The sequence below is a fragment of the Astyanax mexicanus genome, chromosome 15 (genome assembly GCF_023375975.1).
Source record: "Astyanax mexicanus isolate ESR-SI-001 chromosome 15, AstMex3_surface, whole genome shotgun sequence".
Taxonomy (NCBI): domain Eukaryota; kingdom Metazoa; phylum Chordata; class Actinopteri; order Characiformes; family Acestrorhamphidae; genus Astyanax; species Astyanax mexicanus.
Window position 1 is genome coordinate 22,328,099 of NC_064422.1, and position 18,206 is coordinate 22,346,304.

Below are 18,206 nucleotides of genomic sequence, written 5' to 3' on the forward strand. Positions count from 1 at the left end.
TGTGTATCCAAGTAGCATACTGTAAAATGTGAGAAATGTTCCAAGCTAGCAATATATAACTTTAATATATAATAAACTTTAAAGGGGAAATTAGTATTAAATGAAAAAAAAATAGCTGAATAAATGTTTATGCACTGAGAAAATAGAGAAGGGACAGAACAGGGCTGAAAACTAATTAGTTTGTTCTGTTACATATAAGAAATAAAACAAGCCATTTCCATTCTAAATCCTAAAGCCGTTTCCAGGCTAAATCCAGGAATGTTTATGATTATACATGCTATGCAATGTGCTGTATATAAGAGGTTCAGGCGAGAGAGTATTGCTTATTGATGGATGTGGAACGGGGTGACAGAACGTTGGCTGCTCACCCTAAAGTTGAGCTGAGGTCTGTGTAAAATCATTATTTCACAAATGGCTTTGGTGAGATAGCTTTCCCACAGCATAGTTCAGCGGAGTCCTCCTCACACATACTAGCTCAGATTCATGACCGTTAGATCTTCCTACAATCATCCATTACTCATGAAGAGACGCTCTTAGTGTGGAAATATGCTGAGTCAGCAAAGAACAGTGCCTATATAACACCAGACAGCTCATTACACTGGCCTCCATTAATAAAGGCCACTGATGGGTATTCTGCAGGAAGTGTGTTTATCAGTAGCTTCAGGATTTAGTTTTGCAATCAACTGATTCTCCTCACAACTTTATAGAGTTCAGCCTACCTTGGTTGCTGCATCAACAGTGGCTCCCATTTTAATGAGCTGAGTCACAACCTCCACATGGCCTTCTTTGGAGGCGAGATGAAGAGCGTTCAAGCCATTCTGTGAGAAGAGAGAGATGAAGAGAAAGAGAAAGAGGGAGTCAGAGAAAAGGTAAAAAAGAGAAATGCAATCATAGAAAAAACAAATCTGAACTAAATACTCTGCTAAAATGTTTTAAACTTCCCAAGCTAAAGGCTTATTGTTATGTAGATACTCGTAATGATTAGGCAACTTATTTCCAGTGGGCATAAAGCTACACCAGGAGTGACAAAGTTTTCCAAAAGCAGTGTGTAAGCCTGGTGGAGGAAAACATGCCAAGATGCATGAAAACTGTGATTAAAAACCAGGGTAATTCCACCAAATATTGATTTCTGAACTCTTTAAACTTTATAATTAAGTTGTTTTCTTTTAATTATTTAAGGTCTGAAAGCTCTGCATCTTTTTGTTATTTCAGCCATTTCTCATTTTCTGCAAATAAATGCTGTAAATGAAAATATTTTTTTTGGAATTTGGATGAAATGTTGTCTGTAGTTTTTAGAATAAAACAATATTAATTTTGCTCAAACATATACTTATAAATAGGAACTGATTCAGAAACTAAAGTTGCATCTTAGATACTTTTCCAGAGCTGTAAATAACAATAATATAATGTCAAATAATGCTGGTGAATGCTGGTTATGGTTGCAACCAACAATGGTGGAAATATTGTGGAGAATACATTGTACAATATATTGATATTGTGATTTAACGTATCATATTGATATGTGGCATCAAATATTAATATATTTATTGAAACACAGGTGTTCCCTAAGACTAGCCCCCCCCAATTATAGTTACTAAAGTTACTGCTTAATTACTCCTCGTAGTGGTGCTAATCAAATGAATAGGGTAAACCTGCGGTGAAGAATATTGCTGAACTGAGACCATGGGATTAAGTCATGTGTTGCAGAGACTATTATAATAATAATAATAATAATAATAATAATAATAATAATAATAATAAAAAACAATATTAATAATAATAACTGCCAAGTTAAGCCTCTGGCATCCACAAACTTGCTGACACATCACTTTCCATGTTCCATGTGTGAAAATGACCAATGGACACTCAGAAAATCACTAAGAACATTCTTTATTTAATAAATGAACTAATAAATGCATCCTTCAATTAAACTTGTTTATACAGCAAAGAATCAGGAGTTTGGGCATGATGGAAATCTCAACCTTGTCGTTTGCTATTTGAAACTTACTCATGTGCTTTATTATCCCAAAGAAATGAACAGAAACATCAATATCCACCATTTACTTGTGTGGTTATGACACAGTATTAATACACTGTACAAAAATAACAAGTTTTTCAAAACCTCAAGACTCTAAAATTTCATCATTCCACAGAACACTACTTTACTGCTTCAAAACAAACTAGCATTTCCAGTCAACACATCCCACTCACTATAAATGGAACTAATGGCCATTCTCACATAATTGCCATTATCGATTGAAGCAGAACTTTGTAATTGGACACTCTGTGCCAGCACTACACTGTGTTGTATGACAGCATTCCTCAAACTGAACCCTCATCAGTTCAAGAGTGAGTGCAAAAAGGATCTGTCACAAAATAACCCATATATTATTCAAATTTAACATGACAACAATTCTGCTACCTTTCAATAGTCTCCGAATTTCAGAGATATTTCACTTATTACGAATATCCCTACCTGCTATATAGACTTACGCTGTGCTCACTAGTTCACTGATTAACTTATTCACTATTCACTATATAGGATTTACTATATAGTGAATTGACTAGGAAATAATAAACACACAAAACACAAAACCACCATGTGCTGGAATTTCTAAAGAACAGTATTTGTACACTACATTTTACAATGGGCGTTTGATAGTGAACTATATAGGGAATAAAATGCACTGTTGAGACACAATAAAATGATCTGACCTTATTCTTTCAGCACATACTGTCGCTGAACCTCGACCTGACCAACTGCAGCAACCCCAGATCATTTGCGATTTTTTTTTTTGCCCAGGCAGTGTATTATAGACATATTATAAAACATATTTTTTTAGTGATGTGTCTCTCAATGTGGGCTTCCAGATGATGTGTCTCTCAATGTGGGTATTTCAGTGATGAAATACACCATTTAGCTTTGTGTCTCATTTCTATGCCACATGAATAAGTGTCTTGCCTTGTTTGGTTCCTCTGAACAGCAACATAAACTTGTCACTTTTTGTCTGAGAAATAAAATATTTGGCCGTCTCTGGAGAGGGGTGGCATATGAGGTGGGGCTTTGTGCAGTTGTGACTGTGAACTATTGAGAAGTACCTGTAGTTGAGTGGGTTTGAGTATTCGAGCTGGGGTTAAACGAGGGGAATTTTCTCAATTTTTGCTTAATGTGACAAAATAAAACGCCAGCAAGAGCGCACGCTATTTGTCAAACTGAAAAATATGCCAACACAGCAGAATATGTATTGTATACCTAAACTGGCAAAGATACATTTTGTCTCTAGAAAGATTTATTATCCATTCTGAGTCTCTTGTGAGATTTATTATCCAGAAAATACAGATTATGTAAGAATTACAATAACAGGGTTCTTGCACCATTTTAAAAGTCAAATTTAATGCTTTTTAAGACCTAAATAGGGCCTTAATAAATATAATCTAAGACCCAAAATGTAGTCATAATTTCTTTAGTTCTCTTCTGGGTAACGTTAGTATGTTAGCTAACTCGCTGCTAATGTTAGTTAGCTCCCTGCTAACCTTAGTTCTGTCCCTGGAAACATTAGCTAGCTCATTTAAGCTTGCTAAAGCTAGTATGTTAGTTAACTCACGGCTAATATTAGCTAGCTTTTCGCTAACCTTAGTTCTGTCCCTGGTAACGTTAGCTAGCTCGCTTTATCTAGTAAATGTTAGTATGTTAGCTAGCTTGCCGCTAAAGGCAATATGTTAGCTAGCTCGCCGCTAGCTCTATGCTAAACTTAGTTCTCTCCCTGGATTAAATGTTTACGGTGGGCCACTGTGTTTACCCACCGGCATTAAATACGTCATCTGAAAATGTAATACCTACAGCAAATTTACAGTAAATTTAAGACAATTTAAGACTTTAATTATCCGGATTTTAATTGTAGACGTTTTAAGACTTTTTAAGGACCCGCAGGAACCCTGAATAAAACTAATAATTAATCTTGTTAATCTAGTTTGTAGTTCAAGGGCATTTTCCCACCAGCACTGTTTGGTCCTGTTAAAACAGACTGTTTTTTTGTCCCCTTAGTGTGGTTCGATTTAACAGGTATAAAAAAACAGTAATCACACCCAGATGCGGATCAAAACAACCTGACCGAGACATGCTGAAGGAGGTGGTCTCGGCCCGGTCTTAAACAAACTGGAGTGATTTGTTTGTATTGAGAACGTGATCCGTCCTCTATTTGACCCAGCTATCAAATATACTTGGTTTTTTTTTTTTCTAGCTAAACTGTTATTAAGGTGCAGTTTAATCTGATATATGTATTAGCCAGATAATGCTAATTACCACAGCTATGAACAAACGCTGTCTTTGCTCCATGCTGTTTACACACGCAGTCTGTGCTGCATTCAATACTTACAAATGCGCAACTCTGTTTACTACGTGTACATCTGCGCTGCGCATCCTATTAATAACACTGTGCTTGTGTTAAAGCAGCTTTAAACTGCACAGATATATACGCACTGAAACACAGAATCTTCTCACAATATTTACTTTCTTGCTCCCGTGCCAGTGTGTGGTTTATTCGTGCGCATTTTGGTGCATTTAGGTTTTCTGCCTGTGTGAAACCAAACCAAACAGAGGAAGAAAACACTCCAGGTAAACAAACTCATCAACCGATTCGTACCATAGAAATCAACTACAGGTGTGAAAAGTGTGGATCACATAAATTTGCTTAGGGTTAAATTGGTTTATATGTGGATTTTAAACACAGACTTGAGGAATGTGCAAAAAGAGTATAACTGACCTGGTTGCAGATGTTGATGTCCACTCCGGACTTCAGGTAATCGAGGGCTTTTTCGAGGTTTCCAGACCGGGCCGCTCGAAGATAACTGGCATTGCTGTCAGTCTGCAAGACAGAGAAAACCAACTATTAAAAAACTGCTAAAAATACACAGATAGTAATATGTCTTCCATACTGGGCTGTGTATACAAATGTCTGTGACACACAGGAATCCCACCAGGTCGCTTAGAATAAGCCTCTAGTGCTTAGTAACTATGCTAGCTGACATTTTGTAATAAAATAAATGGGCTGATGAGATTCACAAGGACATAGTCGGCGTTAGGGGGAGAGGCAATAGAAGCACATGAATAGGAAAATGTCAGTAGCAAGTGGTGGTGGTGGTGGGGGAGAAGTGGTGCTGAGAGAGAAAAAGGCTCTGGGACATCACAAGGGGGTTTCCAGTGGATCCTGACATTCTACCACTATATGTCGTCACTGTCATGCCAAAACAAATGCGCAAAGAGAAACTTTAAATGGATGTCCATACAAAAAGTTTTTGATCAAAATCATTTTTGAGCATTTCTATCGGTCTACGCCACAAACCTGGCAGTGTGAAAACAAAGAGACCACTTTGTTTTAGAATCAGTTTCTCTGATTTTGCTATTTATATGTATATGTTTGAGTAAAATGAACATAGTTGTTTTATTCTTTAAACAACAGACAACATTTTTTCTCAAATTCCAAATAAAAATATTGTCATTAAGAGCATTTATTTGCAGAAAATAAGAAATGGCTGAAGTTCAGAGTTCAGAAATCAATATTTGGCGGAATAATCACATTTTTCATGCATCTTGGAATGTTCTCCTCCACCAGTCTTACACACTGCTTTTGGATAACTTTATGCCACTCCTGGTGCAAAAATACAAGCAGTTCAGCTTGGTTTCAGGACTTGATCATCCATCTTCCTCTTGATTATATTCCAGAGGTTTTCAATTTGGTAAAATCAAAGAAACTCATTATTATACTAATTTATCATTTAACATGCTCAGGGAAGTCTTTCTACTAGATATTGGGGCATTGCTGTGAGGATTTAATTGCATTTAGGAACAAGAATCCCAGAATCACCACCCCAACTCACACCCAACTCCACCCTAGAGTGCTAAATACAGCTCCACAGTTCAATGCATGGAGGTTTGGGGTGCCAGTAGGTTATTGTGTATCTGCTCCAGAGAATTCTATTCTATTGGCAATACTTTAAAATTGCCAGTACAGGTACTTGACAGAGTGCATATACTTACCACACTATGTTTTTACCTCACTTTGTTTCTCAGACGCTGTTCCCTTTTTTTCTTTACCTATATTATATTATGCATCTTTGCATAGCGAGAATCTTGATAGGTAGGTTCCCAGATTAGCCAGAATGCTAATCAGCAGTGGTGTGCGGTAAGACCCTTCAAAAAAGGGGTGACAATAGGTGCTTGTAAATCATTACATAATGTTTAATCAGAAAATATATTTTATAGTTATTGTAAATTGTAAGAAAATATTTTAATTTAGATATAAGAGGCTAAATATATAAATTAACTAAAAAAAAAACTAATTCAAATTCAGCCCCTTAATCTGCTGGACCACTCTGAGCCACCTGGTCCTGTCATTTTGATGGGACAACCAGTGTCCTGTCTGTAGCCCCACCCTCACATTATTATCTCCCGGTGTTTCTTTTCTATGTTCAGTATCTTTATGTTTGTCCTTATTTCCTTTTATTGCTTGCATTGTTTTGCCCTGCCAGTCTCAATCTGACACCTCAGAGAACAATAGCAGATTGGAGAAGAGCCAGAACTGAGCACAGGTTTGGACAAAGTGGCTGGAAATTTAATTAGGAATAAAGACACAGCCAAAATGCCTAGACAGATCAGAGTGGACAGATTTTTCTCTCTTCAACTGTCCTTTAGATAAAGAAGATGCCCCTTGAGAAAAATGCTAACGGCCTAAAATAGATGAGCAGATTTAGCCCTGTAGGCTTACAGGTTATTTTAGGCACTCATATTACATAGGCAGCAAAATACTGAAATACAAATGTAATTCAAGGGAGTAAACAGATTATAGTAACTAGAAGGCTGCCATACCTGGGATGTCACAGCTATGTCTAAAAACCACAACGAAATACTCTGGCAACCACTAAGCAACATCGTGGCAACTGCTTGAAATACTGTAGTAAACGGCTTGCCACACAATAGCACTCAAATAGCATTAACTTAACAATAGGATACCACAGCAACCACCTAGCAACCCCTGACCATAACACCCATTTTAGAACACCACAGTAAAGACCTACTTAGCACCCACTCTGGAATACCATGGAATACCATAGCAATCACCTCTGATATCATATCAACTTGCAACCACTTAAAAAAACACCTGGAATACCATTGTAACCAGTGACCATTGTAACAATTGCTTGAAAGTTGGAAACGCGTCATCCATGTAATCATATTCAAGTTACTTATGCAATAAGATGATTTATATACAGCTCTGGAAAAAAAATAAGAGGCCACTTAAAAATGTGGCATAAAGTTTTCCAAAAGCAGTGTGTAAGACTGGTGGAGGAGAACATGCCAAGATGCATGACAACTGTGATTAAAAACCAGGGTTATTCCACCAAATATGGATTTCTGAACTCTTAAAACTTTTTGAAAATAAACTAATTCTTTGCATTGTTTGAGGGTCTGAAACCTCTAAATCTTTTTTTGTTATTTCAGCCGTTTTTCATTTTCTGCAAACTAATGCTCTAAATGACAATATTTTTATCTGGAATTTGGGAGAAATGTTGTCTGTAGTTTATAGAATAAAACAACAATGTTGCTAATTTTACTCAAATATATACCTATAAATAGCAAAATCAGAGAAACTGATTCAGAAACTGAAGTGGTCTCTTCATTTCTTCCAGAGCTGTAGATACATATTGAATGTACACAGAATGTATAAAACCATGTTATAAATCCCAATAGAATAATCAAATTAATTAACTAAAGTAAATTGTTCAGTTTTTTCTTCAATAATACATTTCACTGGTGAATTACTAAACAGACACACACAAAAAAAAATCATGGATTTGTATTTTGGGTTTGATTCATAAACTTCACCCACTCAGACAACTCAATATTGCTCAATATTGGAATAAAGTCCAAACTCCATAGGCATGCAGTGTTTATCACTGACACACTGTATGAGTGGGTGTGTGGGTGTGCTTGTGCGTGCATATGACAGGAATGACAATAGGGACTGCAGCAGTCCATGTGAACATGCAGACAACTGCAAGCTCAGCGTGTATGTGTGTGTTTTTTTTATGTGAGTGTGTGGTTATGAACTAAAGTGATCAGTGTTTAAAGCTCTATGTTGAAATAAAACTGCAGCATTTGATGCTGTATTATAAGCATGCAATGCACTCAGCGTGGGATCAAATTTCAGCATACACTTCTCTGTGTGTGTGTGTCTGTAGAAAGGTGCGGTCAGTCTGTGCCCAGTCAGCATCCACACACCATTCAGACACACAGCCCACACACACACACAGAGTGAGAGGAGGGGGAGCATGCTGCTGCTGCAGTGCTGTATCATAGGAAAGCTCTCAGACACACCCAGACACACATGAACACACATTATCACACACACTGCAGCAAGTGTCTGGTTCACAGAGCCACGCCCACATTTTAATACTGTAAACTATTTACCTCACACTGCTCAGGTAAAGCAATAACACTGTACTATACAGCTCAAGTCACAACTGTTTAAATTATTGGTTATTACATATAAATAGTAAGAATGAAAGTGATGTAAAAAACATAGGACATCCAATGAAATCCAATTTAATGAAACTGATGTTTTGCCAAAGTTAATGTAAAACAAAAGTCTCTAGCATCAGAAGGAGACAGATTAATTCATGGAAGGTGTGGAAGGTATCTAGAACAATGCTCTTTTAAACAAATCTTGAGTCTAGAAAGAATAGAAGAATCCGAAGACCCCACCCTCAGTATCAGCAGGTCTCCCACCCTCTTTACGCTTTTGAAAAACGTACATTAGTGCGAAGCAAGCATGAGGAGGCAGGGAAAAGAGACAATCAGCAGATTTTCTGCTTGTGCTTCAACATATACAAGCATCAACAATGTCCACCACTATATCGTCGTTGTCCTATGAAAAACGCTTATCTCAATTTTTGTCGATTTTTAGTTTACTACATAATTTGAATAGCTAAACTGTTCCTTACACTGTGCCAAAATTTCTTGATGAACGGACCAATAGAAACTCTTTAAAATGACCTGAAATAAACTCTTTTTACATTGACTTCCATTGAAAGTTTACAGTTTTTTTCTCTCTCCTGTAAAGTTGGTGTTTTGAAGATAAGTTTTTCATTGGACAGCGACAATATGTTAATTACAGTGGAGTTACAAATGTCCCAGAACTGAATTCTAATCACTAAGGGGCGCACTGGCTAAGTTTGGAATAAAATGTGCACACCTGCCACTCCTCCTGTCACTCCTGTCACTCCTGTCTCGCCTGCAATAGTCACAGAGAACAGAGAACAGCTACCCATGCACTCTATTACCAAGAATGCACTGGACACACATGATCACAAAATTACATGACACTACCCTGTTCTGCATCCCCTGCCTTTTAGGTTGTTTTCACCTGTTCCACGTCTTATATATGTACATCTAATTTCCACTGCTACCCTGTCGAGTATTGTTCTGGTTCCAACTGACATAAAAGCGTTTTATTTCGTTGTTAATTTTCTATTTCAGTGCATGTTCTTTATCTATTTGCCATTTATCATTATGATTTTTTTTGCCTTGCTCTTGCCCTTGTTTTGCTGTGTAATAACCCTGAACTGATACAGTTTGTTGTATTTTTGACTTTTGTTGTCAACCTTGCCTGTTTTGGCCACTGTTTTTGACTGTCCCTTTTCAATAAAGCTCCATTACTAGATCCACACTTAAAAATAATAGTTTTAACCATATACCATCCTCATCAAATCCATCATGATTTAATGAATGGGAACATTAAGAAATAAAGAATAAAGAAAGATAAAAGTGTATGAGATACTCAATACATGCTGCACTGAGAGGGAGAGAGACAAGAGAAAAACAGAGGGGACAAACAAGACTACAGTTATGATGGCAATACACTTAAACCACTAAAGTTCCTATTACTAATTAACCTAATAGCATAGCATGTACTCTTTTGTCCATGCAACAGTGTGAACAATGGACCACATTAGGGGTGTCACGATCTCGATATTTTATCGAAATCGAATCGAAATGAGGTCACGATCTCGAGTATCGAAGTCAAAAAGAGGATCGACGATCCCTCCCGCGCGCGCTACGCAAATAGCGCAGCGCGCTACGCAAATGGCGCGGCACCAACACAGCGCATCCTATTCATTTAAATAGAGATAGCCACTGCATGAGCGCAGTCGGCGGGAGTGTGATCACTGTTTTTATCTGTCCAACGGGGGAGGGGGGGAGGGGGGGCGGGGGGGCGGGGGGGCGGGGGTTGGGCGCGCAGGTTTTGTATCTGTATCTAACGGAGGGGTGGGTGCGCGCAGGTGAGAGCGTGTGAACTCGCTGAAATGCGTGTGTCAGTGTGACTTGAGAACACTGACTATAGATCACAGTGAGGTGGATTAAAAATCTTAAACTTATAATTGACTACACCTGTTGCTTTCCATTGAATTAAAAAAACATCTTTCTCTCAGATAAAGTAAACACAAGCGTGTTTCTGACTAAAATAAACGCTTTTCAGGAGAGATATAAGTTATGTGTAAATATTTATAAGACAATACCCACATCACTTATCTAACCAGCCTGTACTGATTTCTGCCCCCCAATAATGCTTTCAATAACCTCTTGTAACCCCTGGGAGCCAGGGGTTACACTCTAATAGCCTTTAATAGTCTTCAGTAGCCTTTAAAAGACTTAACTGGCAGCCGTGGTGTGTCCACTAAACTCCGTAGTTATAAACATCCTGAGGTTAGCAGCGCGCTAACTGACCTGTTCATAATGTAATCCGAGCAGTGACTCCGTGTCGGCTGTTCTAACCTGCTGCTGTTAGCTGCTTGGGCTGAAAGATGAACTGTAGTGAGCTGTATTATCCGGTTAGTGGGGTTAAAACCTTTATTTGTTTACAGAAACAGTAAAAACGGACTGGCTGAGCTCTGTAGCCCGTGGCTGGGCTGTACTGAAGTAGTGACTGAGTGAAGAGAGCGGGGCTTGTGCTGCTGCAGCTCCGACTAGTGGTTGGATGAAGAACTGCAGCTTCATGTAATGAGCAGTTTCACCAGCCATCCACACACAGCTCTGATAAACTGCTTGTTTTAATAGTGCACACTGTTGCTACCAAAAAAAGTCACTAGATGGCATTACCATATATATCTTAATAAATAATAATAATAATATTTATAATATTTATAATAATAATAATAATAATAATAAATATATTATTTAAATTTTATGAGGCATAAAATAATAACAAGAAAAAAAAACAAGAAAATCGAGAATCGAATCGAATCGTGACCCTCAAATCGAAAATGAAATCGAATCGAGGATTTAGAGAATCGTGACACCCCTAGACCACATCCCCTATTATTGTATTCCTGACCATTAAACATTGTTGATTTAATGATACATTTAAATAAGCTACTAATCTAGAGTCAAGTTTAATCAAGTAATGGTAACAGACCTAAACCAGCCCAGTCCTGAAACAACTCTCAGAGACTTTATTCTCTTCATTCATCAAAACGCTGCAAGCTCGACACGCTCAGCTCAGCGACCCGCCTTCATCTCATGAATATCTATTCATCAGATAGAAATGTCACTCGGTTGCATCACTGCACTCTTTCGTACATAAATATCGCTCGTTTTTCTCCACGCGTCTCTCTTTCCACGCTGTAAAATTGTCACTCTCTCTTTCCTCAGTGGAGGTTAATCCTCCGCAGTGTGTGGGAGTTGTGCTTTGAAGCTCACACACTCAATCCCTCCCTCTCTCTCGCTCTCCCCATCTCTCCCTCTCTCTCTCTTTCTCTCATTCTCTCAGGAGCTTTTTGCTTTTCCTCTTGGGATCCATACCATTGACCCTCCTCAGCCAAATCTCCACAGACGCCCACACACACATGATTGATTTCAGTCTCAATATGATAATGCATTTGAAGACTGACACAAATGTCAATACAAAAATGATTGTTTTGTTTTTTCGTCGGGTGATGGACATTGCACACTATGACACCACTCCAAAGGTCCATAATGGGATTGCGATGTTACAGTTTAATGTAACTTAAAATTAGCAATGGGTATCAGTATTGGGCCCATTTAAGCAAAAAACACTGTAGTGGATCATTTTTAAAAGCTCACTAATTATTGCATCAGATCTTGGAGTTGTAGAGGTTCCTAATGGTGTCCTGTCAATGTGATGATCATTTTCAGTCAGGGGAAGGTCTGGTGATGGAGATGGCTATGGCATTATGATTGTGTCTTAAAGGCAAGCTCTCAAAACAATGAGCACTATGTGGACAAACATGATGAAGTAGCACAGCGGTTGCTTTCAGTAAAGGTACATATGAGCCTGTATTGAAGAAGTCCAAAGAGAAGCCACATTCTGCGCCTCTTGTCATTCTCATAAGTCTAAAAACTACAATTCCCAGCACTCTTCGGACTACAAACGCGGTGACATCACAGAACATTGTGACATGTCTCTGGAAAAGTAGGCTGCGTTTTCACACACACAAACACACTCTCAGGCTATTGGCTAATTCAAATCTCAGCTCCTGCCATTGAAAAATCACGATTTCAATTTAAAAACGATTAATCGTTCAGCCCTAAATGCAACAGTTTCTTGGGGAGAACAAGATGTTGATCCTTTAAGTCAGTTTTCTGGGACAAGCAGCACATCACCTACAGAATCTGCTAGTTCTGCAAGAAAAACTCCCATAGGAACTAGGCCTTGAGATCACAGTACTGCCTGTGCCAGGGCAGAAGGTCAACAGAAGGTCAATTCAGCCTTGGACAATTAGCATGTTTTATTCTGTGGCAAAAAAACAGGGTTGTAAATAGGATAATAAAACAATATATTAGCATTGGTGAACCTCTGCCCATCTGGCCATCTGCTTCTAAGAGTGCCTGTCTAGCCCTTTCTTGACCTATCCCATATTTTTTGAGCCGTGTTGCTGCTGCCAAGTTCTAAATTATTTAATGTTTTTCATGAAATGGTAAAATGCCTCATCTTTAACATCTGGCAGGTGTACTACGTTCTACTTAACAAAAAACTATTGCCGTATGAGATTTACAAATAATTGCATTGTTTTTATTATTTACATAGATTTACATTTTGCATATTAATCCAGCTTTTGAGATCGGAGTTGTATTAAAACTGGCAAAATCACAACAAAAATGTTCTGTCTTAATTTCTGCTCTTTTTCCTCACACATGAAGAACTGGATGAAGGCTGGAAGATGTGTTACAGGATACACATAGATAAACTGGGTTGAGTAAATGTAATCATATGCTGGCCCAAGGAAAACTAGCTACAACTACTGTATTTTTTGCACTCTAAGGTGCATCTAAAATCCTTTAATTTTTCCAAAAATCGACAGTGTGACTTATAATCAGGTGCGCTTTATGTAAAAATTCTACTAGTCAGGTTGTGAGAAGCAGTAAGGAGTTTTAGTGACGCTTTATTCAGCACCAAGACTGGAGCGGTATTAGCATTAGCCGCTAACCACAATGCTAGCTCTTTTGCCGTTCAGAGGTGAGTATATCAGACTGTAGCCTGTGTGTTTACCATGTTAAAACAAGCTACGTCGGACGAAACACTAAAACCTGGCTTTTCAGAACACTTAGAGTTCATTAGTGTAGTGCTGTCAGGCAGCATTTAGTAGTGCTAAGCGCTTCTAACCGTGGCTAGCACTGCTGCTAGCTGCACTGTTAAAAATATTGGAAATCTAAGCTTCTTTCTGTAAATAAACGAAAGCGCTTTATTCACACAAATAAACTATTTTCAGTAGAGAATTCTGTGTTCCTCACTGTTGTCCTTTAAAATACTGTTGTCCTCTTATGTATGAAAACAGACCAGAAAATAGACATTCATGGGTAGTGCGCCTTATAATACAGTGAGCCCTATAGTCTGTAAAATGCAGTAAGTTTTAGTAGTGTTTTGTAGCACAGTGCTGATTTCATTAGAGATTCAAAACAGCTGTTATGGTTATTTTTTGCCAGAATGAACATGAAAGCATTTGACAGGCTGAATGGCTGAAATAACAAAAAAAATATCATTATTTTTAAGTGGTCTCTAATTTTTTTTAAAGCTGTATAACTTTGATCAGATTTGACATGTCCACCCAGCCTTGAGAAAATCAGATCTTTGTCACATTAAGGCAAAAAAATTGGTGTAATTTAAATCACTTCAGCTTGGCAATGTAAACGTATCCATATTCATCCTGCCCATCCCTCATTGATGAAGTGCTGTAATAAGTGGCTTTGGCAGCGGCTCTGCTGGTGATTAGGAGGGTGAGGTTATGTCCTGTCCCAGAGCCCAGATCTGAATAGAGCTGCAGTTTTTTATCACAATTCAATATCAACTGGAGTTAGCAGAAGCCCAGAGTGAGGGGCTTAGCACCCTGTTCACACTAATACCAACCACACACTCCACACATACACAGCCTGTCAGAGGCCTGGAAACATCTTCACTTCTTTTTTCACTGTGACTTTTTATGCTATGCTATTAGGGCAGCAATGACTAGTCGAGATAATGGACAATGTCGATTATTTAAATTTATTGACTAATCGTTAATTTGTAACAATACAAATTACGCATTACACAAAGTGCTGGGAACAGAAGCGCAATGAGAGATGGGTAAATGGCTCACTCACACAGGTTACACTCAACTCTGTCTCCAAAGGAGTTTAAACAGATTACATATCTAATCACTAGCAATAACACATTTAAAAGACATCTAGACATTAAAATGGATTTTAAAGTTAGTGTTTAGCTGTTTCTATGTTTTTTAGAGATGAAAGATTAGTCGACTACCAGAATAATCATTAGTTGCAGCCCTATATGCTATAAAACATTTATTTAAAGAGCATTTAAATATATTTTCTTAAAGATACTGTCACATGTAATTGAATGCAATATTGTTGTCTCAATTTTTTTTTTTTTTTAAATCTGCTTTTTAACCATTTCCCATCAAGTAGTTTAAATTCCCTCATCACATGGGGTTGCTCCCAGTGTTAGGAGAGTAAAAGCTAGCATGTGTTTCCTAAGAGTCACATAAAGCAAGTGTGTGTGCAGCGAGCGCAACATCACTGAACAGCTGAGTACACTTGGAGAAGAACTCTGTTAACTGCTAATTCTGTTACGTCAACGTTAACAGATGTCTGCACTGTCTGGCTTGCTGTGTTATCAATGGAATTCAATTCTTATGCATCTATCTAGTCGACATAATCAAACTACAAAAAGTTCTGGATAGAGAAACTCAATGGGTTAAGGCCTGTTCACTTACTCAGCTTGGTCATTAAAGTGAAAAACACAACAGATTACATATTTTCTCACTATAGATCAAAACATTTTACATTTCAATGTCGTCAGGGCTGCTGCAGGACAGCTGCCCACTATCAAACTTATACTATCAAATATAATAAAGTTTACATAAGCTCTAACTATAAAAACTCCTGCAATTATTTGTATTATTATTATGTTACTGTCATTATTATGACTATATCAGTGCAGATGGGGGGGGGGGGGGGGGGGCAGGAGTACATGAGGTAAGCACATGGCCTCCATCCACATGGCTGGGCACGTGCATATAATAAACGCACGTGTCGAAAGCTGTGCACCTCAGTCCTGCACAGTTTTGCGCAGATCGTTTCAGTTACAGCTGATCTTATTTACCATTTAAAATGACATTTAAAAGCCTGATTAAAGGGCTGATTACTGTTGTTTTGCTGTTTTCCCCTGGATTTGAGTGCTCAGCACTGACTCAACTCTTGATCGGCGCAGACGCAAAACCGCACGCGGGTGGAGGCGGAGCTGCTGATGTCACGGTCGAAAAAAGAACATTTGCAATGTAAAATTTTTCCAATATCATGCAGCCCTAGCTTTAAACTTCACGTGGTTCTCAAGAACAGTAGAGTTTAGAGAACGTCATAGAATGAGCCGAGCAGCGGCACCCAAGACCAAACAGTTTGAACTAAAGTTAAAGCAGACTGTGTATCACGTCATTAAACAGTGTAAAAGTCTACAACAGCAGCAAAACTGTAGAGTGTGTGTGTTTGTACGCCAGAGAGCAAAAGAATAGCCTAGCGTGATCGGCTAAATGTAGTACATGCAAGTGCACACAAGTGCAGCGGGCAATATGGTTATGTTAATTTATTACATTACATTACATTACATTACATTTGGCAGACGCTTTTGTCCAAAGCGACTTACAATAGTCAAGTACAATGTAAAATAAGTTTAAAGGTAAAAACAACTTTGGATAAGGATAAAAGGAGGTCAAAGGGGAATAATAGGATAGAGGAGTGAAGGAGGGGAAGAAGGAAATGAGGTTAGAAGTAGTTAGTGTGTTAGAGGTGTTAAGAGAGTAAGTGCTCTTTGAAGAGCTCTGTCTTCAGGAGTTTCTTAAAGATAGCGAGAGATTCTCCTGATCTGGTAGTGGAAGGTAGTTTGTTCCACCATTGGGGAACTCTGTATGAGAACAGTCTGGATTGCTTTGTGTGAATGTTTGGCAAAGCGAGGCGACGTTCATTGGAGGAGCGCAGCGGCCGGGAGGTAGCGTAAGCCTTCAGGAGCGAGTGCAGGTAGGAAGGAGCCTGTTCTGTCATCACCTTGTAGGCGATTGTAAGAGCTTTGAATTTGATGCGAGCATCAACTGGTAGCCAATGGAGCTCAATGAGCAGCGGGGTGACATGTGCCCGTTTTGGCTGGTTGAAGACCAGACGTGCTGCTGCGTTCTGGATCATCTGGAGTGGTTTTACTACACAGGCCGGGAGGCCAGTTAGCAGGGCATTGCAGTAGTCGAGGCGTGAGATGACGACCGCTTGCACCAGGAGTTGGGTGGCCTGTTGCGTCAAGAACGGTCTAATTTTTCAGATGTTATAGAGCGCAAAGCGGCAGGACCGAGCAACTGAGGCCACATGGTGCGTGAAGGAGAGTTGGTCATCAACCAGAACACCCAGGTTCCTAGCAACCTTTGTCGGTGAGAGAGAGAGAGAGAGAGTCGATACTTATAGAGAAGTTGTGTTGAAAAGATGGTTTTGCTGGTATAACCAGAAGTTCAGTCTTTGAGAGATTTAATTGAAGGTGATGCTCCTTCATCCATGAGGATATGTCAGAGAGACACTGCGATATCCGTGCAGAGATTGAGTGATCTTCAGGTGAGAACGACAGGTATAGCTGGGTGTCATCAGCAAAGCAATGGTAGGAAAATCCGTGTGAGCGGACAACCTGACCAAGAGAGGTGGTGTATATGGAGAAGAGAAGGGGTCCCAGTACCGAACCTTGGGGAACCCCAGTGGATAAGGAGCGGGCTGAGGACAGCTGTCCTTGCCACGACACCTTGAACGAGCGCCCAGTGAGGTACGATCTGAACCATGACAGCACATTGTCTGCGATCCCCATGTTTATCATATGATAAGTAGGTTGTTTAATTATTGCGACAGGCCTAAGTACAAGTAAACCTGAACATAACACCAGAATTACTTTTTTATAATGGTGCATAAATTAGGAAATTTTTGTGAGCCTTTTGTGAGGTTTGTTCTTCAACTGAGGGTTTACTTGTGAAGCTGCTTTATAACAACATCAGTAAGAAAATGCGCTCTGCAAACATAATTTAGAAAAAATTGTGATCTCCACAGCAGGCACAGAACAGCATACAGTATTGTCATATGCATATTTTCATATTGCCTAGCTCTAAAGCTGTTTAGACCATTTCTACAGTGTATGTTTGTTTATGTATTGTCATTAGCAGATGTGTGTACTCGAAAAATGGATCATGCAAGTCTCCCTGTTCCCTAAGGCAATCTCATACACATGCTATTTCTCTCTGGAATTCTGAGTATCTAGTGGGCGGCTGCTTCAGAGAGGCGATACAGCTGCTGACTGACATTAAGCCACTGTATATCACCCATTCAAACACACAATCACACCACACTCTGATAAGATTGGGCCTAGAGGGTCTGCACCTTCTCAAACTTACCACTGTGATATGGAGTTTGGGAGCATGGCAAGGGAACTGGGGAGTTTAGGGTCTCTTTATTTAATGATTTAATTGGATAAATGAGGGTATTAAAGTATTGAAGTTGCTGTGGGATGTATGCAAAACATTAAAGAAGTGCAATGTCTGGGAAAGCAATGCTGTGAGTGTAATCTAGTGGGGGTATTAGCAATCCAACACCAGTGCTCCTGCTGCTACTACTACTATGA

The 18,206-nt window shown here is 38.9% G+C and overlaps 1 protein-coding gene across 36 annotated transcripts in view; it reads right to left on the reverse strand.

Moving 5' to 3' along the window:
- The window catches only part of ank3b (ankyrin 3b), a 177,924-nt gene that overhangs the window by 106,988 nt on the left and 52,730 nt on the right, over window positions 1–18,206 (reverse strand). For all 36 annotated transcript variants that reach the window (XM_049464977.1, XM_049464984.1, XM_049464983.1 and 33 more), the window contains exons 2-3: window positions 4,764–4,865; window positions 720–818 (exon numbers count right to left, since the gene is read on the reverse strand). In XM_049464977.1, coding sequence (XP_049320934.1) covers window positions 720–818; window positions 4,764–4,865 — 201 coding nt within the window. The remainder of the gene's footprint in view (window positions 1–719; window positions 819–4,763; window positions 4,866–18,206) is intronic.